The sequence below is a fragment of the Phyllobates terribilis genome, unplaced genomic scaffold, assembly GCF_046119375.1.
Source record: "Phyllobates terribilis strain yellow unplaced genomic scaffold, ASM4611937v1 Scaffold_5__5_contigs__length_657084704, whole genome shotgun sequence".
NCBI classification, from domain to species: Eukaryota; Metazoa; Chordata; class Amphibia; order Anura; family Dendrobatidae; genus Phyllobates; species Phyllobates terribilis.
In genome coordinates this window covers 202,592,985-202,617,910 of record NW_027362765.1, presented here as the reverse complement: position 1 = coordinate 202,617,910, position 24,926 = coordinate 202,592,985, and the positions used below count along the sequence as shown (strand labels likewise).

At 39.6% G+C, this 24,926-nt stretch overlaps 1 protein-coding gene across 1 annotated transcript in view; it reads left to right on the top strand.

The window, feature by feature from the left end:
• Positions 1-23,270, top strand: part of LOC141272723 (deoxynucleoside triphosphate triphosphohydrolase SAMHD1-like) — a 63,760-nt gene extending 40,490 nt beyond the window's left edge. Inside the window, exons 7-16 of the mRNA XM_073683727.1 lie at positions 1,200-1,376; positions 2,120-2,220; positions 5,931-6,039; positions 6,320-6,411; positions 6,968-7,083; positions 16,515-16,654; positions 16,746-16,841; positions 17,365-17,469; positions 19,479-19,616; positions 21,194-23,270. Coding sequence (XP_073539828.1) covers positions 1,200-1,376; positions 2,120-2,220; positions 5,931-6,039; positions 6,320-6,411; positions 6,968-7,083; positions 16,515-16,654; positions 16,746-16,841; positions 17,365-17,469; positions 19,479-19,616; positions 21,194-21,325 — 1,206 coding nt within the window. The 3' untranslated portion in view covers positions 21,326-23,270. The remainder of the gene's footprint in view (positions 1-1,199; positions 1,377-2,119; positions 2,221-5,930; positions 6,040-6,319; positions 6,412-6,967; positions 7,084-16,514; positions 16,655-16,745; positions 16,842-17,364; positions 17,470-19,478; positions 19,617-21,193) is intronic.
• The last annotated feature ends 1,656 nt before the right edge of the window (positions 23,271-24,926 follow it).

Here is a 24,926-nt window from a genome sequence, read left to right as displayed (position 1 = left end):
TACGCTTCAGTTTTGCATCTGTGATGTCTCATCTGTCCAAAGTACATTTTCCCAGAAGTTTTGTGGCTTGTCAATACTCATTTTGGTAATTTCCAGTCCCACTTTTTATAGTTTGCTTTAGCCTAGTTGATGACAAATGGTGTGATCTAACACTGATATACCTTGACCTCAAATCTCTTTGGAAGTTGTTCTGGGCTCTTTGGTTACCATTCGTTTTATTGGTCTCTTCAGTTTGTCATCAATTTTTCTCTGGGGCCACATCCTGGGAGTTTGGCTACAGTCCCATAGACCTTAAGCATCTGAATAATATGTGCAACTCTAGTGTCAGGAACATCAAACTGTTTGGAAGTGGTCTTATATCCTTTACCATGTTTGTCCATGATTTTCTTTCTAATCTCCTGATACCACTTTCCTTAGCTTTCTTTAGTCCATGTTCAGTGTGTTAAACACCGTGATGCCAAACAGCATAGTGACTACTTTTCACTCTATAAATAGGCAAACTGACTGATTACAAGTTTGCAGACACATTTGATGCTAATTAGAGGACACACTTTAGTTTCACATTTCCCTATGATCAAATTATTTGAAAAAATTTTTCCAGAGATTTCATCAAATTTGTTCAGGGCATTTTCAATAGTTTTTTTTTTTTTTCAATTTTCTTTTTACCCACAATCAAAAGCAATGTTCAATTTTCATTAGTTGATATTCGGTAACTTTTAAATTGTAATTACTTTTGGGTTTATTTACACTTACTACCTACAATTTTGTCTGTCTGTATTTATATACACATACGCACGCATCTGGTGACACCAGCCCTCCCCCCAAAATGGCAAACTTTGTTTTATATAGATCTATATTAATTTTACATTTTGCCATTCTTGGTTGGCCCTGGGGTTTTTGGTTGATTATAAATCCGTTATTTAGGGTTGAAAATGTTGTGACATTTAATGGAATATGCAACTTTTTATTCTTAAAAACCCTGAAAAATGATGAGGCGAAAATGAAGAGGATTTTTTATTTTATGCAGAATTTGGTGCAAAACTTGGAACAAATTTGTCTCAAGAGAAAAAAAAAAAACTGATTGGGCCCTTAGACATATAATAGATTTAGTACACTGTGTGTACATTTGTTTTTTTCCCACATTTTGCTTAGTAGATATCCAATGTTGAATATTTATGATTCTTTAAACTTTATTCTAGCATGAGGCTGCGTCTGTAAAGATGTTTGACTACCTTATTGAATCTAATGGGCTGGAAACTGTCATGAAAAGATATGGCCTTGTCTTGCCTGAAGACTTAATCTTTATTAAGGAGCAGATAACCGGACCTCTACCTCTGGAAGATGAAGAGCGTTTTGATTCTAGTCAGAACTCATCTGTAAGTAAAATATTTGTGACTTAGTTTATGTACTGTTCAGACACATGCGGGACTACATAATACAGGATAATAATGTTGGCTCATAAAAGGTAAATGTCCAGGATTAGAAAAGCATAGTTGCTTTTTTTTTTTTTTTTTTTTAAAAAAAACAAAACCACAACCAATGTTCAGGAGTGGGGCTGTGTCTGGAATTGCTTCTATGACCCATTGAAGTGAATGGAGCTGTGCCAGACACAACACAAGATGAGTTGTAGCGTTGTTTTTGAAGGAAAGCAGACATATTTTTATTCAAATTGCTTTAGATATTTGCTTAACATGTTAATGTAGTAAAGCATAGCTGTAACTCCAATCACCCAAAAAAGCTATTTACCTGCAGACACAGTGGTAATCTGCAGGTAAATGATATTTTAAAGTTTTTCTGTTACTGGAACATCAGCTACAGGGAAAAAATGAAGTTGTATTCTCCCTGCAGCTGCTCGTTTCCAGACAGCGGGGAACGCTGCAGGGAACAGTCACTGCTCACTACACAATGTATGCATACAGCCAACAGATCGACCTAGCATCAGGATATACTATATAGGTCTGATAGTTATGATTTCTGTTTCTAGGACAAACACCTATGGAAAAAGAGGGCACCTTGTGACTCCGGTTTGCTAATTAAATAGACAAAAAAGATTCTTGTCTTGAAAGGTGTTTGTCATCATTTCACTCCCATCACAAACTGAAATATTTTTGTTTCATAGTGGCCTTATGTAGGTCGACAAGAAGACAAAAGCTTTCTTTACGAGATTGTAGCCAACAAACGCAATGGAATTGATGTGGATAAATGGGACTACTTTGCCAGGTACCTGTTAATTTGATTTCTACTTTCAGGGCATCTCAACTGTGTGTTATGTACAACCCCAATTCAAAAAAAAAGTTGGGACACTGTGTAAAATGTATGTAATGATTTGGAAGTTTTGTGTAGTAATATTTTATTCATGATAGAACACAGGTCAGAAGGTGAAAGTCAGACATGTTTCCGTTTCTTTTGAAAAAAATTAACTCCTTTGTAAATTGATGGCAGCAACACATCTTATAAAAGTTGGGCCCAGGCCATGTCTTCCACTGTGTAGCATCCCCTCTTTTTTTACAACAGCCTGTAAATATCTTGGAAGGGAGAGGATGGTTGTCCCATTCTTGCCTGATGTAGGATTCTCACTGCTCCACACTCCTGGGTCTTTGCTGGATTTTTCATTTCGGGATGCACCAAATGTTCTCTATGTGGCAGCCATGCTGCTTTTATGGGCGCAGTATGTGGTTTAGCATTGTCCTGCTGAAATATGCAAGGCCTTCCCTGAAATAGATTTTATCTGCATGAGAGCATATGTGGTTCTAAAAGCTCTATATAATATTCAGCATTAATAGTGCTTTTCTACATGTGTAAGCTTCCCATGCCATAATAATGCCACCCCATACCATCAGAGATGCCGGCTTTTGTACTGTGCACTGATAACAAGCTGGATGTTCCCTCTCCGCTTGAGTCCGCAGAATATGGCGACACTGGTTTCCATAAAAAACTTCACATTTTGATTCATATGACCAGTTTTCCATTTTCCCTGTCCATTGTAAACAAGCTTTCGCTCAGAGAAGACTGCAGTGTTTTTGGATTGTCTAAATCTTAGTAGCCCCTACCTAGGCTGTGGAGGTTGGCACCCTAAAATTGCGTAAATGGTGTCCCTGCTCAACGTAACTAAGCCCTAACATTTCCAAAATATTTCCGAACAACGCACCTAAAATATGCAATGTTAGCAATAATCAACTGTAAGCCTATTGATTAGTGCAAATGGGAATCCCATTCAGGATGACATAATAATCATAAATAGAATAAACTCCATAAAAAGAAAAGGAATAAATGTCCACAAAATCATTTTGACATATTTTCCCCCCTGAATTATCGGGTTCATCAGGAGGTAGTATTCGTCCTATACAGCACATTTGTAGAGGGGCGTAAGGCAGCTTCCTTAACAGTATGTGTAGGATGTGACGTACCTTAGCAAACCCCTCCGTCATTGCACGAAGGCAAAATTGTCCATTGATAACATGCTGAGAATGAGTAAGCAAAAATGTCTGCGACCTAGAAGTGTGTCATCGGATAGGATGCTTTACCAAGGGATGGAACGCAAATTAAAAACAGATGAAATGCAGATAAACAAGTTAAAAGGGTTGTCTGGTCTTGTGGTGAAGTCTGCAGTCATTCTTTATGACTGCAGACTTCTGAATCCTTAAAGCGCACACTGCCAGGATTCTCAGGTTTTGCTGGTGAGAATGGGCAGTCATGTGACCGTAAAATTGTGATTTGCATGCTTCCGGCCACGTTCCGAATACATGTGCTCAACTTTGGTCAATTCACTTGTGTTGAGAGAGGCCAAGCACATCTAGTTGTCACGTGAATGCATTTATACAAACCGTATATTTATGGCCATGTGACGGCCACTCTCACCAGCAACATCTGAGAGTCATGATTGCTTGCGGTGCATGCACTGTAAGGATTCAGAATTCTGCAGTCACATAATAACCATAAGACTGGACAACCCCTTTTTAAAAGGAATCAGTCAAGCAGGTTTTTGCTACCTAATCTGAGGGCAGCATAATGTAGGTAAAGACTCTGAATCCAACAATGTATCACTTTGTTTCAGAACAAATTGAGGGGAAAAACTCAGTGCGTCTTATAAAGCGAACACACATTTTACATGAAAGCGCAAACTGCGCTATCACTCACCGCGGCCCAAGGAAAGCTTGCGGCGGACAGGCTGTATGACGGGAGGTGAATCATGCCGGCTGAAGTGGAGGGCTGCGAATCATGCTGGTGGGAGCAGAGGGCTGTGGATGGTGCTGGCGGGCAATCAAAGGGCCACTGTTAATCCTCCATTTAGTGCAGCCGGGGACCTGCTTTGAGGCAAAGGAGAGTGATTCTCCTCCCCCTCTGCGGGGCTGGATACTGATTGGTAGAGGGACCTGCTGCTAAGCTGCCCCCACCAATCAGTGATCTGTCACTGACAAAATTGTGTCCCATGTATGAAAGGTCCTGTCAGCCTTAAAAGGTGAGCAGACACACTGAAGGGGGAAGTGCAATATAATTCCATCATCCCTCAGAATATACAGTATCAATGGGTGTATTCTGAAGGATGATGGGGATTGTAGTCATATTTAGTATTATCACGCCAGGGAGGGACTGTAATGTTTATTGTAAATGTGACTACCACCTCCCTCATCTTTCAGAATACAACCATGAGTATGTGGGTGTATTCCTAAGAATGAGTGGGGTGGTAGTCAAACGGGGACTGTACTGTATAGTAATTGGTCAAAATGACCAGGGCTGTGGAGTCAGTAAGCCAAACATCCTCCTCCTCCTCAATTTCCATGACACCGACTCCCTCATACATGGCTCATGTTTAAGAGATAAATTTACTGTAGCACAGATTCATCTCAGCTAAAAGTCTAGAGCCTTAGATCAGGAATAGGACTGACATTTATAGGACATTTCATAACTTTCCCAAATTCTTATGAAAAAATACTCCCCACAAACTGCATTGAACTACTGTACCCAATTTATTATATATTTTAGGAGTCGGAGTTGGTCCATTTTATACAGACTCCGACTCCACAGCCCTGAAAATGACCCCAGTCATTCTAAAGAATACATCCAGACTGTGCAGTACATACGGTAGGTGTACTCGTGACGGATGATGGGGGCCATAGTCACATATAATATACCGTAAACGCTACCCAAGCACTGTATCCCCCACAACAGTGTCAGCCACACATCCCTCATAACCATGTGTCATTCTGATCCGCACAATTGTCCTCCACACCCCCCCCTTCCGTAGCAGTGCGTCGTCCACACCCCCCCTTCCGTAGCAGTGCACCGTCCACACCCCCATCCATAGCAGTGCGTCGTCCACACACCACCCCCCCTTCCGTAGCAGTGCGTCGTCCATCCCCCCCTTCCGTAGCAGTGCGTCGTCCATCCCCCCCTCCGTAGCAGTGCGTCGTCCGCCCCCCCCTCCGTAGCAGTGCGTCGTCCGCCCCCCCCTCCGTAGCAGTGCGTCGTCCGCCCCCCCCTCCGTAGCAGTGCGTCGTCCGCCCCCCCCTCCGTAGCAGTGCGTCGTCCACACCCCCCCCTCCGTAGCAGTGCGCCGTCCACACACCCCCCTCCGTAGCAGTGCGCCGTCCACACCCCTACACACACCCCCTGTAGCACCCTTTTTTTTTCCCTAAAACCTAGGTGCGTCTTATAAAGCGAAAAATATGGTACTTCTTCTTGGTGAGAGGGCTATAACTTCTATGACTCAAAAGGAAATGGGTTTAGTTTTGCCTCTATGTACCTTCCCTGAAATGGCAAACTGTAAGTATAGCATGTTGTAGATCACCAATGTGTTCACCTATACGTTTCCGAGTTCTCTCCTGGTCTGTAGGGTGGCACCAGTGCCTGTTCTCCAGCTCTTTCACACTTCTTGGTTGTCTTAGTTCTTTCATACTTTTTATTCATGTTTTCCATTTTTTTCTTGATAGGGACTGTCATCATCTTGGTATTCAAAACAACTTTGATTATAAGCGATTTCTCAAGTTTGCCAGAGTTTGTACAATCGGAAATAAGAAACACATATGCACCAGAGAGAAAGTGAGTATTTGCCATCAAATAAAGATGTGGCTATTGAGTGAAATCAGGCCCTTCTCTGGATAGAAGTAAATATGGATGTCCTTTTTAACATGTCAGAATTTTGATAAGTACTTTTACATAAGTAAGCCAAAATCTGGAATGGCACCTTCAAAGGGAAATTATAATAGATGGCCTAATACAACGATAATTTTCTTTGCATATGTAAACGATATTTGCACTATAGTTATTTTAGCATTGTTACTACATAGGATAAGTAAGATTCAATCTTTTTTTTTTGTAGGAGGTTGGGAATCTGTATGATATGTTCCACACACGGAACTGCCTTCACCGTCGAGCATACCAGCATAAAGTTGGCAACATCATTGAAACAATGTAAGGCACGTTACCATAATTTAGATGTTATGAAACTTCCTCTCATTTTCTTATACCACACCTCTAAACATTTGTTCTCCAAAAAACTAACCAGCACCTCTGAACAAAATAAAGTAAGTGTGAACAGGTGCAAGCTGCTATGACGGCTTAATATTCAAACCAAAGAACACAGCAGCATTCTGTATATGACGTATGCAAACATTGAATATATGACATTTGGACTGCATTACTGTTATATAGAATATACTTATAAAATGAAGTAATTGGCCAGTTCATGAGAGCCCACAAGCCATGATAAGGCGACCGTTCTCTGATGGGATCCCAAACTTAATATTTATCAAACATGCCTCTCTCCTGGGCCAATGGCCTACAAGTCTAAAGGGCTGGTAGGATCCATAAACGTACACACTGATCAAACATCGATTGCATCCAAAACACTGATTAAACTCTAAATTGTTTTATTTTGCATACGTGGAAAATCATGGAAGGCTGAATGAGGCAATTAATGTCTCTGAGAAGTTGATTGCTCCTCTCAGTGTTTTTTTTCCTTCTTCAGGATCACAGATGCATTCTTGAAAGCTGATCCACATATAAAGATAGAAGGATCAGATGGGAATTCCTATACAATCTCTGGCTCAGTGGATGACATGGTTGCCTATACCAAGCTCACAGGTGAGGTTTTTTGTGGACTTTGGTATTCATTTCTCGCTGGGAGATTTTTATGGTATTACTGACATGTGACCATGTCTTTTATTTTATTTATTTTTAAAGCATTAAAAAGTCTAGAGTGCTGTACATGTTAACTGTATCTGCATCTTTTGTGTCATACAATAAATGTAAACAACGATTGTGGCATTAGTGTATCATAGACCCGTGTGTAGATTAGAGTAAATGGCTAAAGGTGCTTTTACACCACCTGGTTTGTGGCAATAAACGACTGTCACTTGTTAAATATTTACCGCTCAGCGGTCGTGTAATAGCTCATTTACACAGGCAGAATGCAAATAATGATCTAGAATAGCTTTTTTTATATCCACTGTAGTTAGACTGTTTGGGACCTTACAATTATTATTTATTATTATAGCGCCATTAATTCCATGGTGCTTTACATGTGAAAAAGGGGTATACATAGCAAACAACAAGTACAATAGTTTGAACAAAAACAAGTCACCGACTGGTACAAGAGGAGAGAGAACCCTGCCCGCGAGGGCTCACAATCTACAAGGGATGGGTGAGGGCATAGCTGGTCGTGCAGCGGTGGTTACTGCAGGTTGTAGGCTTGTCGGAAGAGGTAGGTCTTCATGTTCTTTTTGAAGGTTTCCATAGTAGACGAGAGTCTGATGTGTTGGGGTAGAAAGTTCCCGAGTAGGGGGGGATGCACGGGAAAAATCTTGTATGCGATTGTGGGAAGAGGAGATAAGAGGGGAGTAGAGAAGGAGATCATGTGAGGATCAGAGGTTGCGTGCCGGTAAGTACCGGGAGACTAGGTCACAGATGTATAGAGGAGACAGGTTGTGGATGGCTTTGTATGCCAAGGTTAGGGTCTTAAACTTGAGTCTCTGGGCAATGGGGAGCCAGTGAAGGGATTGGCAGAGGGGAGAGGCAGGGGAATAGCGGGGTGACAGGTGGATTAGTCGGGCAGCAGAGTTTAGGATAGATTGCAGGGGTGCGAGAGTGGTAGAAGGGAGGCCACAGAGCAGGAGGTTGCAGTAGTCGAGACGAGAGAAGATGAGGGCATGCACTAGTGTTTTTGCAGATTCATGGTTGAGGAATGTACAGATCCAGGAAATATTTTTGAGTTGGAGTCGGCATGAAGTGGAAAGGGCTTGGATATGAGGTTTGAAGGAGAGATCAGTGTCAAGGGTTACCCGAGGCAGTGAGCTTGTGGGACTGGGGAGAGTGGACAGCCATTGATTTTGATAGGTCAGGTGGGAGGGTTGAGTGATATGGTGGAAAGATGATGAATTCAGTTTTATCCCTATTAAGTTTTAGGAATCTAGCAGAGAAGAAATATGAAATAGCAGACAGATATTGTGGGATTCTGGTTAGTAGGGAGAAGATATCTGGTCCAGAGAGGTAGATCTGTATGTCATCAGCATAGAGGTGATACTGAAAACCGTGAGACTCTGAGCTGTCCTAGGCCGAAGGTGAAGATTGAGAAGAGCAGGGGTCCTAGAACTGAACCGTGGGGGACACTGACAGATAGGGGGCGAGGTGAGGAGGTGGTGTGTGAGTGTGAGACGCTGACTGTTCGTTCAGTTAGGTATGAGGAGATCCAAGATAGGGCCAAGTCTATGATGCTGAGAGAGGAGTCTGTAGTAAGAGAGAATTGTCCACTGTGTCAAAAGCAGAGGACAGGTCCAGAAGGAGGAGGACAGAGTAGTGTCGCTTGGATTTGGCGGTTAGTAGGTCGTTGATGACTTTAGTCAGGGCAGTTTCAGTGGAATGATGAGGTCGGAAGCCAGATTGTAAGTGGTCAAAGAGGGAGCAGGAGGAGAGGTGGGGGGGACAGTTCAAAATGGACTTGCTGTTCCAGTAGTTTTGAGGCATAGGGGAGAAGTGAGATGGGGCGATAGCTAGATGAAGAGGATGGGTCAAGGGAGGGCTTTTTGAGGATAGGTGTGATGGGAGGCATGTTTGAAGCATGAGGGGAAGACGCCAGTTGTTAGTGACAGGTTGAAGAGGTGGGTTAGGGTTGGGATGAGGTGGGACGGGATTGGGTGAAGTTCACAGGTGGTGAGATGGACTTGGAGAGTAAAGAGGAAAGTTGATCTTCTGTGATGGCGGAGAAGCAGGTTTTGGAGGAGGAGAGTTGAGTAGTTATGATTTACAATATAATTGTTATAATTATACACTTAAGAAGATGCGCTGCCAATAATCTATTGCAAAGGGTGCTTCATCAGTATTCAAAATAATATGACCAAAAGATAACAATGCGCATATATATGGAAATCAAATTATTTAATTTTGGACAACAAATTGACTACATGATTAAAACCGGAGTATGAAAATACCCCATGTGTCCATACTCTCCCGCATGAATGGGAAAGGAATGTGTGTGAAATATCTGTATGTATATATAAATTCCCGGTATGAGTAAGTATAATGTAATGAAAATCTAGATACAATAGATATCAGTAAAAGGGAAATCTGAATATACTATGCAAATAACATGATAAATCTAATAAGGGATTGCAAATCTATACAAATAAAGTGCTAACTGTCCGGGATAATACCTACATGCCAATCAAAGAAAAATATGTAGAATATGAAATATACTGAATCAATAATATATCCAAGTGGCAGGAGAAGTCAAAAATAAGAACTGATAGTTAAAGCGACATGGATGGAATCGTGTCACTGCTCAAAGCAGCTTCATTGGGAGATATAAAGAGTGAGAAGTTGTTAGTATTATATATAATATGTAATCAAGATAAAATGGATTACCAGTGAGAACAGTTGTTGAGATGCTATTAGGTGGAGATGGACGTCATCACTATGATCATGACACCTGCAACCTGCTCAGCACATGTGTGAAAAGGCTGCGCATGTCTTTTGGGATCACTAGATAGAAATCATGACCTGTACAGCGTTGTGATGCTCATGTGTGAATAAGACCATGCAAGTCAGGTTGGTCCTCGATGCAAACACATCTATTTTAGATCTGGATATATACCTCCAAGTATTGCGTGTGCAAGAGATATTGTATATGCCTGGCATAAGTGTTCTAACATAAGCCTAGCAAAGGCTGCACATATCAGGTTGGTCTTCACTGCGAACATGGCTATTATGGTTTTTTGATATAGAACTTCAAGTGGTGTGTGTGTGTGTGTGTGTGTGTGTGTGTGTGTAAAAAAAAAGTTACTGAATATGACTAACATTGTTGATCGAACAATCAGATAAATACTGATACCTGTATAATGTGCATAGTAAAAATGCATGTATCAATATATAATAGATAAGTGCAAAAATCTGCATATAAGGCTATACAATGATTTATATAGTAGCATGCGTTGGCGATATGGAAAATAAGAAAACCTATGCATTGAGAAACGCACAGGAATGAATCTGCATAATTTAAGTGTGTATGAGCTCTTGTTTATCATTTGACAATCTGAGAACAAAGAATATTCTTGCAAACTCTATTATGGGAGTTATAGTTTTTCAATGGCTGCCTGTATTCTTTGCTACCTTTGACGCTAGCACCTTTGTTTTTGTGCAGTTGCATCCATGTCTGTGCTTCTTTGTACCTTTGTTCTCGGATTGTCAACAAATGATATCCTGTAAGAGCTCTTGCACGGATTCATTCCTGTGTCTCCACCTGTATTATGCAGATTTCTTTTTCTTTTTCAATGCATATGGTTTTTGTTTTCCATATCGACATTGCATGCTACTATATCATCATATATCCGTATTATGCAGAATATACATTTATCTATTGATGCATGCATTTTGACAAGGCAGATCTTCCAGGTTTATGTAATTATCTGACTGATCGATGCATGCACATAGTGTTAGATTCACCATGTTAGACATATGCTTTGCCTCTATAATGCAGTACTTGGAAGTTTAGATCAGGAAACCAGATTAGCTACCTTCATATTAAGGACCAGCCTGATGTGTGGCCTTTTCTACACAAGCGTATATGTTTGGCGCATGCACATAATGTTAACTCAGATTTTGCATTTGCCTAACATAACTATCTTACATATGCAAAATACTTGGAGGTTTATATCAGAAAACAATATTAGCTGCATTTGCATTGAGGACCAACCTGACTTGCGTGGCTTTTTTCTCGCATGCACATCACCCCACTGTAAGAGTCATGACTTCATCTAATGAGGTCTATCCAGTGTTCCCACTTGACATGTGCAGCCTTGTCGTGAATACGCTGAGCAGGTTTCTGACGACATGATCTTATTAGCAAGCTGTTAAAGATGATGTCTGTCTCCACCTAATAGCATCTCACAACTGTTCTCACTGATAACCTATTTTATATTGATTACATATTGTAAATAACACTAACAATATCTCTCTGCATATCTTCCCTGATGAAGCTTCCTTGAGCAGCGATACGATTCCATCTGTGTTGCCTTAACTATCAGGTCTTATTTTGTGACTTATCCTGCCACTTGGATATCGTGTTATTGCTTCAGTATATTTCATATTCTATTTGCCATGTGGGTATTAGCACTGTATTTGTATAGATTTGCAATTAATTATTTGTTGGATTTATTCTGTTATTTGCATAGTAAATTCAAAACCTTTAGTGCATACACTGACTCCTTGCCATTAAAGGGAATCTTTCAGCAGGTTTTTGCTGTGTAAGCTGAAGACAGGGGTTAAAACACAGATTTCAGTGATGCAACCAGTAGTCATTGCTGTGACTAGCTGGTCACAGGCCTCCTGGTCCCACATCCCTCTCCGGTGATGGGCACCTTACGGTCTACTCATTTTGTACACTAAGAGCCTGGTGGGGGTGGGGTTAGCTTTCTCGGGTTAGCTTTCTCAGCTCTGCTTCATGCAAAATCTAAAAGCTCTGATTGTGTCAGAACGGCTGCAAAAAGTTATCCAAGTGATACAGTACAGACCAAAAGTTTGGACACACCTTCTCATTTAAAGATTTTTCTGTATTTTCCGGACTATGAAAATTGTACATTCACACTGAAGGCATCAAAACTATGAATTAACACATGTGGAATTATATACTTAACAAAAAAGTGTGAAACAACTGAAAATATGTCTTATATTCTTGGTTCTTCAAAGTAGTCACCTTTTGCTTTGATGACTGCTTTGCACACTCTTGGCATTCTCTTGATGAGCTTCAAGAGGTAGTCACTGGAAATGATGGTCCAACTAAACACAAATTGGATGGAATAGCATGCCGCTGCAAGATGCTGTGGTAGCCATGCTGGTTCAGTATGCCTTCAATTTTGAATAAATACCCAACAGTGTCACCAGCAAAGCACCCCCACACCATCACACCTCGTCCTCCTCCATGCTTCACGGTGGGAACCAGGCATGTAGAGTCCATCCGTTCACCTTTTCTGCGTCGCACAAAGACACGGTGGTTGGAACCAAAGATTTCAAATTTGGACTCATCAGACCAAAGCACAGATTTCCACTGGTCTAATGTCCATTCCTTGTGTTCTTTAACCCAAACATGTCTCTTCTGCTTGTTGCCTGTCCTTAGCAGTGGTTTCCTGACAGCTATTTTACCATGAAGGCCTGCTGCACAAAGTCTCCTCTTAACAGTTGTTGTAGAGATGTGTCTGCTGCTAGAACTCTGTGTGGCATTGACCTGGTCTCTAATCTGAGCTGCTGTTAACCTGCGATTTCTGAGGCTGGTGACTCGGATAAACTTATCCTCAGAAGCAGAGGTGACTCTTGGTCTTCCTTTCCTGGGGCGGTCCTCATGTGAGCCAGTTTCTTTGTAGCGCTTGATGATTTTTGCAACTCCACTTGGGGACACTTTCAAAGTTTGCCCAATTTTTCGCACTGACTGACCTTCATTTCTTAAAGTAATGATGGCCACTCGTTTTTCTTTACTTGGCTGCTTTTTTCTTGCCATAATACAAATTCTAACAGTCTATTCAGTAGGACTATCAGCTGTGTATCCACCTGACTTCTGCACAACACAACTGATGGTCCCAACCCCATTTATAAGGCAAGAAATCCCACTTATTAAACCTGACAGGGCACACCTGTGAAGTGAAAACCATTTCCGGTGACTACCTCTTGAAGCTCATCAAGAGAATGCCAAGAGTGTGCAAAGCAGTCATCAAAGCAAAAGGTGGCTACTTTGAAGAACCAAGAATATAAGACATATTTTCAGTTGTTTCACACTTTTTTGTTAACTATATAATTCCACATGTGTTAATTCATAGTTTTGATGCCTTCAGTGTGAATGTTCAATTTTCAAAGTCATGAAAATACAGAAAAATCTTTATATGAGAAGGTGTGTCCAAACTTTTGGTCTGTACTGTATATCTTTGGATTCAGCTTCTCTTTGCCTACATCAGGCTGCTCTAAGATGAGGTAACAAAACCTGCTGACAGATTCCCTTTAAGCACCCAGGTTCATGTATCCTAACCAGCAACCAGAAAATCCCTTAAAGCACCACTCTAGGTTTTTTTTTTAATTCAAGCTCCCGACTGGTGCTGCTAATGTAAGGCCCCCTTAGTGTTATACTTACCCACCGCCATTGTGATCATTACCCCTGGTTTCTGGTCAGTCAGCTTAACATGGCAGTAGTGAGTATAATACTAAGGGCAAGGAACTGGCATTAGTAGCACCACTCGAGTGCAGCAATAAAAATAATCGCTGGAGTGGTACTTTAAATTCCATTCCTTAGTTTAGCTCCAAGTCAAAACCTTCACAATACAAAGGATCCACAACTTCTCAGGCAAGTCTAATGTCCCCTTCCCTCGCACCCATACCACTAGTATTAGGAGGCCTTTATATGCCACATTAGTTTATCATTTTTATTGGTACAATTTGAGGACACTTAAAACTTCACCACTTTTTTCTTTTTTTTGTTAGATGGGATAAACAAAAATATAATTTCTGGCTTGTTTTGGCTTTTTTTCTTTTTTTTTCATATATCCAGATTTTTCATTGGCAAATCTAAGATTTTAAGCAGGTTTTTATGTATTGTAAAATATTGATATAAAAAATGGACTTAATTGTGTATTATTCACCCACGGGACTAATATGTGGTTATGTAGTGCAGTGAATTACGTCATCCTGTTAGACACCACCTCCATCAGGATCTTATAAACTATGGTATATAGCAATCGCACTGCTACGATGTCAATGGGCTGAGAAAGGGAGCGCTCTCCCTCTGTCAAACTCCTCGCTTGCCACAATTGGCATGAGGGATATCCGTCATGGGCCACAAACTGAAGTGCTCATTACCAATATGTACGGTATGTCAAATAGCTTAACGGGGTTAAGTCAGGGAGTCAAGAGTAAAATAAATGGTACTGGTAAAATAAACTGTACTGTTCACCAAGGAAATCTATTATACTCTGTCCACAGGTAAATCGGACAAACAAAGAAAAGGCCCCCACCTAATATTGTAGTATTTATGCTTGTCCTACACATGACAGACAAATATTTGCACAAGATTAAGTTCTTGATAAAGGTATATTTCAGTACATTGTAGGATGAGTCCAGGGAAGCAGTCAACTGATTATAAGCAAGATATTTCTGATTAACTCTGCCTAGTGAAGTAATGTGTAACACGTTATTGTTATTAAATTGTTTTAAATTGCAAAATGCTGATCCCTTCAACTTATTGACATACGCTGTACATGTACGGCGCAATTCGGTTGTGAGTGTATGGAGTGGGCTCACGGGATGTGACCCACAGCTTGGACCTGTCTCTAACCCTACGATCATGGGGCACCGATGAGTTTCTATGACAGCTGGGTGTCTGATGAAGACCTCAGTGCCTGTCATCAGAGTTCCTTTAAAACCCAGCATGTAGCCGGGCTTCAACAGAGACCGTGCTTTTTGTTATATACAAAAATACTCTGGTATCGCTGTTTATAGTACATGCAATCAGACTATCGCAGGTTTAAGTCCACTAAGGGGACTAATACAGTAAAAAGTTGTTGTTTTTTTTTTAAAAAAAAAAAAAAAAAAGTTTGAATTACCCCTCTTTATTCTCATTAAAAATAAAGATAATAAAAAATACACTTATGTGGTATCACTGTCCATAAGTCTGATCAAAATATAAAAATAATTAACCCGATCTGTAAACAAAAAAGATGGCAAAATTGTTTTCTTTTGGTTGCCATAACACCTCAAAAAAATGCTGTTAGAAGCAATCAAACTTGTATATCTATCCCAAAATGATATCACTAAAAACATTCTTAACTCCTTTAAAAAATAAGCCCTCACACCGCTCTATCGAGGGAATAATGGCAACACAATCAAAAAAATTTATTTATTTATTTATTTTTTTTATAATACAGATTTCCACTTTTTTTGCGTTCTCTCCACTAAAATAACTTAAAAAAAAAAAAAAAATGGACGCGTTTGGTATTTCCTTAATCGTACGAATGACGAAAATCCTATCACCAGATAATTTTTTTACCACACAATGTCTTTTGGGAATTGATTTTACGGCATACAATGTCAGAATCGACATTTCCACAATTTCTGGTTTTATTCAAAAGTACAAAGCACCCAGCAAAAACCAAGCCCTCGTACGTCTATGTGGACGGGAAAATAAAGAAAGTTACAACTCTCTTAAAAGGAGGGGAGGAAAAAATGAAAATGCAAAACTGGACACTGCCCTTATCGGGAAGGGGTTAACTTTATGGCTTAATCAGGAGAATTAAAATGGAATTGGTCTTCCAGGGGTAACCTGCGGACCCCCATGTATGATGTAGTCATAGCTTGCACCTTTTATGCTGTGCAAAGCCAATGTGTTGCCAAAAAAGGGGATTTATATACGGACGTTCGTCCAAACTCGTGATCTGCTGTCGTCATGAAATGTAAGATTCCTGCAGGGGCTTCACTTTATTTTTTTTTATCTTTATTAATTAAAGGGGTATTCCCATCTCCAAGATCCTATCCTAATATGTAGTAGGTGTATTAATAGTAATATTAGTAAATACCTTCAATTAGAAATGTAGTATAGTTTTTCTGATTTGCTATGTCTCTTTCCTCATGTGCAGGCATTGCAGGACCTTAGGTATCCATGGTTACGTCCACTGATAAAGTCACAGTTAGTTAGCTACCTGCTAGTGGTCGTAACCATGGATACCTAAGGTCCTGCAATGCCTGCACATGAGGAAAGAGATAGTGAATCAAAAATACTATACTACATTTCTAATTGGAGGTATTTGCTAATATTATTATTACACCTACTACATATTGGGATAGGATGTTGGAGATGGGAGTACCCCTTTAATGTTTATCAATTTTTTGCCAAATATGACATCACTGTTTCACAGTTTGTCTCTAGTTATTTTCTAGACCGTTATGTTGCTCAACTTATTTTGTAAAAGCATCGCTATCGCTGTCACAAATGGATCACTTGACAAGTAACGTTGATATTTATTTTTACTCTCCTTTCTCTGATCATTCAGATAACATTTTCCACCAGATTTTATACTCCAGTGATCCTGAACTCTCTAAAGCCAGAGAGATCCTGCGCAAAGTAGAACGCCGCCAACTTTACAAGTATGTGGGGCAGACGCGGCCAAATGCAGATACCAGGATTAAGCCGGTGAGATCTGCGTCCTGGTGGCTTGTTGCTTTTTCCATTCTACGAACACCTTATGTTGGTTTTATTTGACCAAGTCTCATTTATGTTAAAGGATGAGTATGACAAATTACCAGCCGACCTGGCTAATTCCATCCCTCAACCCAGCGTATCGGACATCAAGCTCAACCCAGAAGATTTTATAGTAGATGTAAGTCCTTATCTCTATCAGTCACATAAAACATTTTAATTATAGGAAATGTCCATATGAGGAAAATAATGTGCATTGTATAGAACAGTATAGGCAGCGTTTTATGCTTATAGCAGTGGTGAAGCATGAAGAAGTGACTTTGTAGCTGAAGTCGCTTACATTTAACAAACACATATAATCCACTTTTTGTTTCTGCTATTGCCCAAAAAAAAAAAAAAATCTCCCCCTCCTCACCCAAAAAAAATAATAAAAAAAAAGAATATTTATTTCAATGGGCGAAAGGCAGAATAAAGTGCTGCCAGGCACTTTAATGATTTATGTCCTGTGGGAACAAAGGATTGGACATACTGAAATTCAACATACCCAGTCCTTCAATCCTCTGACACTGCCATTTGGGGACAATGAAGTCAAAATTGATACATAATTGGCTTTTAAGAATATGGCAAGCTTAAAGTGATAATTGATGTGTATACGCACTGTTTTAATACACTGGGGTATGTTTTACACTCCTCTCTTTGTGTAGGTCATTCAAATGGATTATGGCATGAAAGAGCAAAATCCAATCAACAATGTGAGGTTTTACTGCAAGAGTGACCTCACTAAAGCTATAAAAATTACCAAAGATCAGGTAGGATCTTGATTATGGTAGGTAGGATTATTAATTGTATGCACTTCTACATTTACTATGTCTTAAAGGGAATCTGTCACCACATTTGACCTATCTAAACTATTAATATGGACATACAGGTTATAGAATGATGAAAGTCCTCCCTGTATACCTCATATCGGATGTCTTGTTGATGAGAAATCATCTTTTATCAATTTATTTAAATGACCTTTTTTTTTGTTCTCGTCATGTTTGCATGGATTTCCTCCCACACTCCAAAGACATACTGATAGGGAATCTAGATTGTGAGCCCCTATGGGGACAGTGCTGATAATGTCTGTAAAGCGCTGTGGAGTTAATGGAGCTATATAAGTCAGTAAAATAAATATATCACTGGACAAGATCTTCAATTCAAGGAGCATTTCTCTGGCAACGATGACACGGCTCGTACATAGTTGTGTCTTTTCTGAGTTAATATACAGATGCAAAACCTGAACAATAAAGAAACAAGACAAGAAGAATTGATGCATTTGAAATGTGATGCTGGAGAAGGATGTCATCCATACCATGGATGGCAAGAAGAACAAACCAATCAATTTTGAAACAAATTAAGTCAGGCAAGTCACTCGTAGCAAGTATCATCAAGCTACGACTTGCCTACTTTGGACACATCATGCGAAAACCGCAATCACCGGAGAAGGACATCATGGTTGGAAGAATAGAAGGAACAAGGCAAAGAGTAAGACCAGCAACCCGATGGCTTGATACTATCAATTGCAACTTCAGGTCAGCCCCATGAACAATTGTGTTGCATGAACCTTCAACTCCCAGTATGTCTTTAACAATTGTTAAGAGATACTGGGAGTTGTTGTTAATAGTTATCATCAGACTGCGGACTGTACAGGAACCACAGTACTGATGAGATGCAGGCAGTATCACAATTAAACAATTGCATTCAGGTGCCCTTATATTTGACATCTTCTCCAGTTGAAGTTGTTCCCATTACTTTGTCTCTTTGTAACACAAGACACCATGAAGAGATTTGATGCCCAGCGCTAGTCTCCGCAGATGTCCCTCTTCTCCGTCTTTAGCAGCGATTCCTGACCCCAAGCCCTTAAAAATTTAGATATCATTATACTGCCCATAAATAAAGATAACTCCCATGCTACATGCCTGAGTAAATAATTGCCTGTGCTTCCTGCATAAAATATATCCCCCACACTGCTCTTCTTCAAAATATCTTTCCACATTTCTCCTCTGTAAAATATCCCCCACGCATTCTCCCTCTGCAAGTTATTCCCCCTTCACGTTGACCCTCTGCAAAATATACCCCCCCTGCACTGCTCCTCTGCAAAATAGCAAACCCCCCTCCACATACACACATTGTCCCTCTGAATAAAGTACCCCCCTACCTCTCAAAACTATGCCCCTTTTCAAATTTGTGACCCTCTCCCCCATTATATGCCCTCACACTAACATTAACCCCCTCCCCACCTCATTCACAATGGTAAAGCATTCAATATTTGGCTCTTTAATGGAGCACTGACCGCTGGCCGTGCCGTCTTTCTTCCGGCTCTTCGGTGCCGGCAGCAGTGTGACATTAGCAGCGTGATGACCTCATCATGCTGCTGCACCTCAGGGCCTGGATTTACGCGTGCTGCTCCTGTCCGAGCTCCACAGTGTTTAAACGTATTTGTGCCTAAAAGACGCGAATACATTTGAATATCAGAAGGAGCTGCGCATCCCAGAGCTGTGGGTCGTGTGTTGTGCAGGCCTGTGCTAGTACTATCAAATTTCCACTGGTAATTGAAACTTGCACTTAAGATAGTTGGAATATTGTAAATGGTTATTTTGTGTCAATGGGATCAATTGGTGGTTAAAAAATTATGTTTCGTTCACCATTGCTTTACATATCAAACCATTAATGTTAACAAACAAGGCAAAATGCTTTTCTCTGGATCTGAGTAGATGGTTTTTATTATTTTGTATATACTTCTTCATGCATTAAAATATATTTCTATCTTTGTCAGGTTTCCCAGCTTCTCCCAGAGAAGTTTGCAGAACAGATCATTCGCGTCTACTGCAAGAAAACAGATGACGAGAGTCTGGAAGCATCTAGGAGATATTTTGTGCAGTGGTGTATGAACAGGGATTTCTTCAAACCTCAGGTCTGTGATTGCAGTGGAACTTCTTGGTGTCCCTGTTTCAGGTCCATCCTTTCTGTTTCTCTGGATCCTGCAGAAGAGTAATAATCCTGCTGACCCTTAAAAATAATTTTTTCAAGGCTGAGTTTTTTTGTATGTTCATAATAAAAAATAGATCAAGATCTGGATTCTTTTTTTATTTCAATTATAACTTTGCAGTTACCTGTTTGCTAGCAGGGACTGTAGTTCTCTTAGGTTACACGTTCAAAAGTACTAGAAATACAATAAATGATATAAATCAAATGGTTATCTATTTCTTTTTGTTGGACTGCTTATGCAGATATGCTTTAACAGGGCATTTTGAAAAATTGAGAGCATACTGTGAAGCGATGAGGAGCGTTGTGCACTTGTAATATATAGAAACAAATTATGTCTTTCAAAATCCTAATCAAAAACGTTATAAAAAAAGTCTGAATAAAATTGTATAAAACCGTATTATTCTTGAAGAATACAGGGGAGATTTCCTGTGACCATATATGTGATCTATCAATTTTCAGATTGATTCTAGCCTAACCCCTCATGCTAAATGCAACTATTTTTTTCTTGATATTTTTTGAAAAGTTGTGCAAAGGGGGGAAAAAAAAGTTGCATTCATAGTGCAAAGTTGGTAATAAATCTCCCATTATAATTTCACTACTGTGATGTAATGCATGCAGTGGGTAGTTAATCAGGGCTGTGGAGTCGGTGAGCCAAACTCCACTCCGCAACTCCACAGCACTGCCTCACTACTGAGCGTGTACATAAAGTGCAGCACAGATTCATCTCAACTAAAAGACGAGATCCATAGATCAGGAACAGAACAGACATTTATAAGACATTTAATAACTTTCCCAAATTCTTATGAAAAAACTTAAAGCACATAACCCAATTCATGATATATTTTAGGAATTGGAGTCGGTCCATTTTATTCCAGCTCCACCAAAATGGACTCTGACTCCACAGCCCTGGTAGTTATGCATGCGATTCTACATGTGTGTAGTATATTGATTTAAAAACACTTTCTTGTTTTTAAATAAACAGCAACACACTATCTATGAGCACAATTACGCATTAAAGTATATTCTGAAATATGAAAATTGGTCTCATTGGAATAAGAAGTTTCCATCATCTCTGCCTGGAGCTAGTCAAATAAGTTATTAAATGTTGAGTTACTGCCAGAATAATAATAAAATAATGTGACAAATTTTCGGTGAATTATAATACCCTGTTATTTAATTGCTTGCTCTATTACTATAAATGATTGATTTTTTTATTTTTTTTCCGCTTTCCTTTCCCTCCCTATTCCCATCTCCCCACCTCCCTTTTCTATCCTCCCTTGTTCCCCTTCCTTCCTCACTACTCCTCTACAATAATTCTCTTCCTAGTCAAATTAGTTTTTTTTTCCCCTCCCCTTCATAATTTTCCTTTTATCATTTTTTTTTTATAATATAATTTGATAAGCTTATAATTTCCATACTTAATACTATTAAACATAATAAAAATACTTGAGGAAAAAAAACATTTTCTTGGGGAAAAATCAATATGCCACATTTCTCTTTCAGGATGGTGATGTTGTAGCTCCAGATATGACGCCGTTGAAGGCCAGTTGGGTTGATAATGAAGATGTTGAAAACGATGATTCCGAGCATAGAGCTCTTGTGCATAAATCCAGGGTCAAACTGTTCACCAATTAAGTGTGGTTTTTTTTGTCATCTTTATAGCCGTCCGCTTTACATAAAGAGCCTTTTTTGTTTTTAGGCTGACCATTTACCATTCAGTATTTCAGGTGGTTTACAGCAATTCTCAAATCTGTCCAAGTTAGTACAGTATATTTTTTTTTGTTTTAATATGGGTGTTCCTTGTCCTTTTTCATGATGTGTTCATCATAGCTTTAAAGAGCGAACTGTAGACTGTTAAACCCTCTTTGAGCAGATTGAATGTGCGTATAGTCCTCAGGGATCACTAAAACAAGGGCGTCATTCTGAATGTATCATCTAATCCCTCATCCCTAATAAGGTCTTAATCTCTGACAAAGTGAATGTATGTTCTTTTATCGCATAGATTGTAAGGTGTATATTTTGTTAAAATCATGACACTTTTTTGTTTTTTTTGCAAATCATGTTTGTTTTTGTGGTTCTGAAAACTTTAAGTGTCATGGTCATTAAAGGGGTTTTCCTAGTTATTAGATGACTTTGGGACTTGCCATCACTTTCTGATAAGTGGGATCTGATTTCAAGCTCCAAACAGATTGAGAGCCCCACTATGCAGGAAAAAAATTAAGGGGATGTAGTGTAGGACCCTAACCAGTTCTATTGGTAGATTCCATTACTTAAAGGGTTAGTCTCAACATCTGTCTTCAGGAACGCACAGCTCCCCAGCCTCCTGTCTTCCTTGTTGTTGAGGGTGAGCTCTCCTCCTTGTGTGACAGTTCTGTTTAGCACTATTGTTCTGCTGCTGAACTGAATGTACTACAGTGACTGTCAGGATTGCTTCTATAGTCTGCACTGCTATCTGAACATTTTACATATAGAAATCACAGGGATTTTAAACAAGCACAGACCTCAAGTAGCCTGTGGGTGGGGGCTTGTCATTTTGCAGAACTGATAATAGCAGCTACAGGTCAAAAGATGACCAGCATTATCAACTATTTTATAGAAATGAATAGGCTGGAATGAGTAACTGGGAACTCACAAGTTACCTCTTTGTTCCCAGCCTTGAATGTATCCACTGAGGTTGTTCAGCCACCCACCCTTTGGGGGTCAGTCCTCTTGGGCAATGAGCTCTGAATAATGTAAGACAAAAGCGCAGGAGAACCCCAGTAGATTTAAAAAAAAAAAAAAAAAAAAAAAGTCAATTGAAAGCTTGCCTATTTTCTTGCTGTCTAAATATACCAACTTAACAATAGAATACCCCTTCAACTACTTTAAGCTATGCCGTTCTTGTTAAGGAACTCATGAAACCTTTTGGCATTTTACACTATTACACTATCTGCAAAATGCAAAGAAAGTGTGCACACTTTTTATTTAAATTTTATTCAGATTTTTGGACAGTTTCTAAATTTAGACTTTTCACAGCAAATAAGATTTCCTGGTTTCTGAGTTTACAGATCTGCATACTACGTTTTGTTTTATTTTTCTTTTAATGTGGGTTTTAAAGCTTGAAGCTTTTGTTTGGTTAAAGAAAAATATATATTTTATATTGTATGTAAAAAAAAAAAAAAGCCTATAAACTTGTCTTAACGAAATATTGTGATTTCTGTTCTTTTCCTCTACTTTAAACATTTGTGTGTCTGTCTGTGTCCCAACATGTCACAAGTTTCTAGATAGCTGCATCACATGTAGCACTTTGCACATTTTGTAACTCTGTTGTGCAAACTTGTTTTTATCCATGCACATTGTATTTGCCCTTTTTTTTAATTGAAGTTAGAAAGTTAATGGACCTAGTTATAATGCCGAGTGGGGTCCAAAACCTGCTCTTCATCTGGCGTTCTGATGAAAAGACACTAGTGTGAACAACAAGGACTCTTAAGGACTGCTGCTACTCAAATTCCCTTTTCTTCCCTCCTTCTATAAAGCTGAACAATCACAGTGGTATTTCAGAAAACCTTGATCAGTAAAACTCTTTTTTGAAACACTCTAATTTGTCTGAAAATTTCAATTTTGCTATCCTCTGCATTGTGAGAATTGGGGCCAGCTCATGATGAGATGGTTGCCGTCACTGGTTGTTCGATGTTGATTTCTGCAACCCAATTGTCAGTCTTGAATTGGCGAGTATTACCGTATTTTTCGAACTATAAGATGCACCTAGATTTTAGAGGAGAAAAATGTAAGCAAAAAATGTGATCATGATGCCCTGTTAAGGGGGAGGGGGGCCTGCTGCTGACACTGTTATAGGGATAATGTCCCCCAGTTCTGTTAACCGCTTCCAGACCGCCCACTGTATATAAACGTCGGCACTGCCTGGGCTCTGTGCAGCGCCGACGTTTATAAATGGACGGTGGTCCCGCAGCGCTCAGGACCCCTGCAGGCGCTGCGGTTGCGTTTCAGATCAATAGTAGTGACAGGGGACATCATCGGGACCTGATTGGATCAGGTCCCAATGATGATAACCCTTTGCTATCTTCTAGATGCTGCGATCTATAGCGATCGCGGCATTTAGAAGATAGTGAGAGGAGAGGGGGTCGTCCACTTTCCTCTCCGACGGCCCCCTGATGTCTGAGAGGACCTGCCGTTGTCATGGCAGCCGGAGGTCACATGACCGCCTCCGGGTCTGCCATGTACGGTGTGCTGCTAGACTCAGCCTGCAGCTGAAGTCTAGCAGGAGACACTGACTGTGAAACTGTCAGCAAAGCTCTCATGCAATACATGTCTATTGCATTGCATGAGAACAGTGATTAGAAAATTATAAATTAATGTTCCATACAGGGACTAAGTAAAAATGTAAACAAAAAGTCTAAAAAAATGTTTTCAAATTGTTTTAAAAAAATCACAAAGTAAATAAAAATAAATAAATAAAATATTAAACCAATAAATCCGTATATTTATGCAAAAACAAAAAAAGTTCACATTTGGTATCGCCGCATCTGAAACAACCCGATCTATAAAACTGTCACACTAACTCCTTCTGTGCAGACCGTAATAAAAATAAATAAAAAACGGAGCAAAAACTATGCTTTTTCATCATATCGCCAAGCAAAAAGTGAAAAAAAATGCGATCAAAAAGGAAATAAAAATGGTACGGCTGAAAAAGTCATCTTGTTCCGCAAAAAAAAATCTGCCATACAGCTCCATCAGCCGAAAAATAAAAGTTATAGCTCTCAGAATAAAGCGATGCAAAAAAATATTTTTTCTATAAAATTGTTTTATTGTGTAAAAGTGCCAAAACATAAAAATAATATACGGTAAGTGTAGTATCGCTGTAAATGTACTGACCCAAAGAATAATGCTGCCTTATCATTTTTACCACACGCAGAACAGCATAAAAAAACCTCAAAAAAAAATTCCTGAATTGTTGGTTTTTGTTAATTTTACCTCCCAAAAAACGGAATAGAAAGCGATCAAAAAATGTCACGTACCCAAAAATGGTACCAATAAAAATGTCAACTCCTCCCGCAAAAAACAAGCCGTCACATGACTCGGTCGGCCGAAATATAGAACAATTATATCTCTAAAAATATGGCGATGCAAAAACTAGATTTTGCAAAAAAAGCGTCTTTTAGTGTGTGACAGATGTCAATCATAAAAAGCCGATATAAATCTGGTATCTCTGTAATCGCACCGACCCGAAGAATAAAGT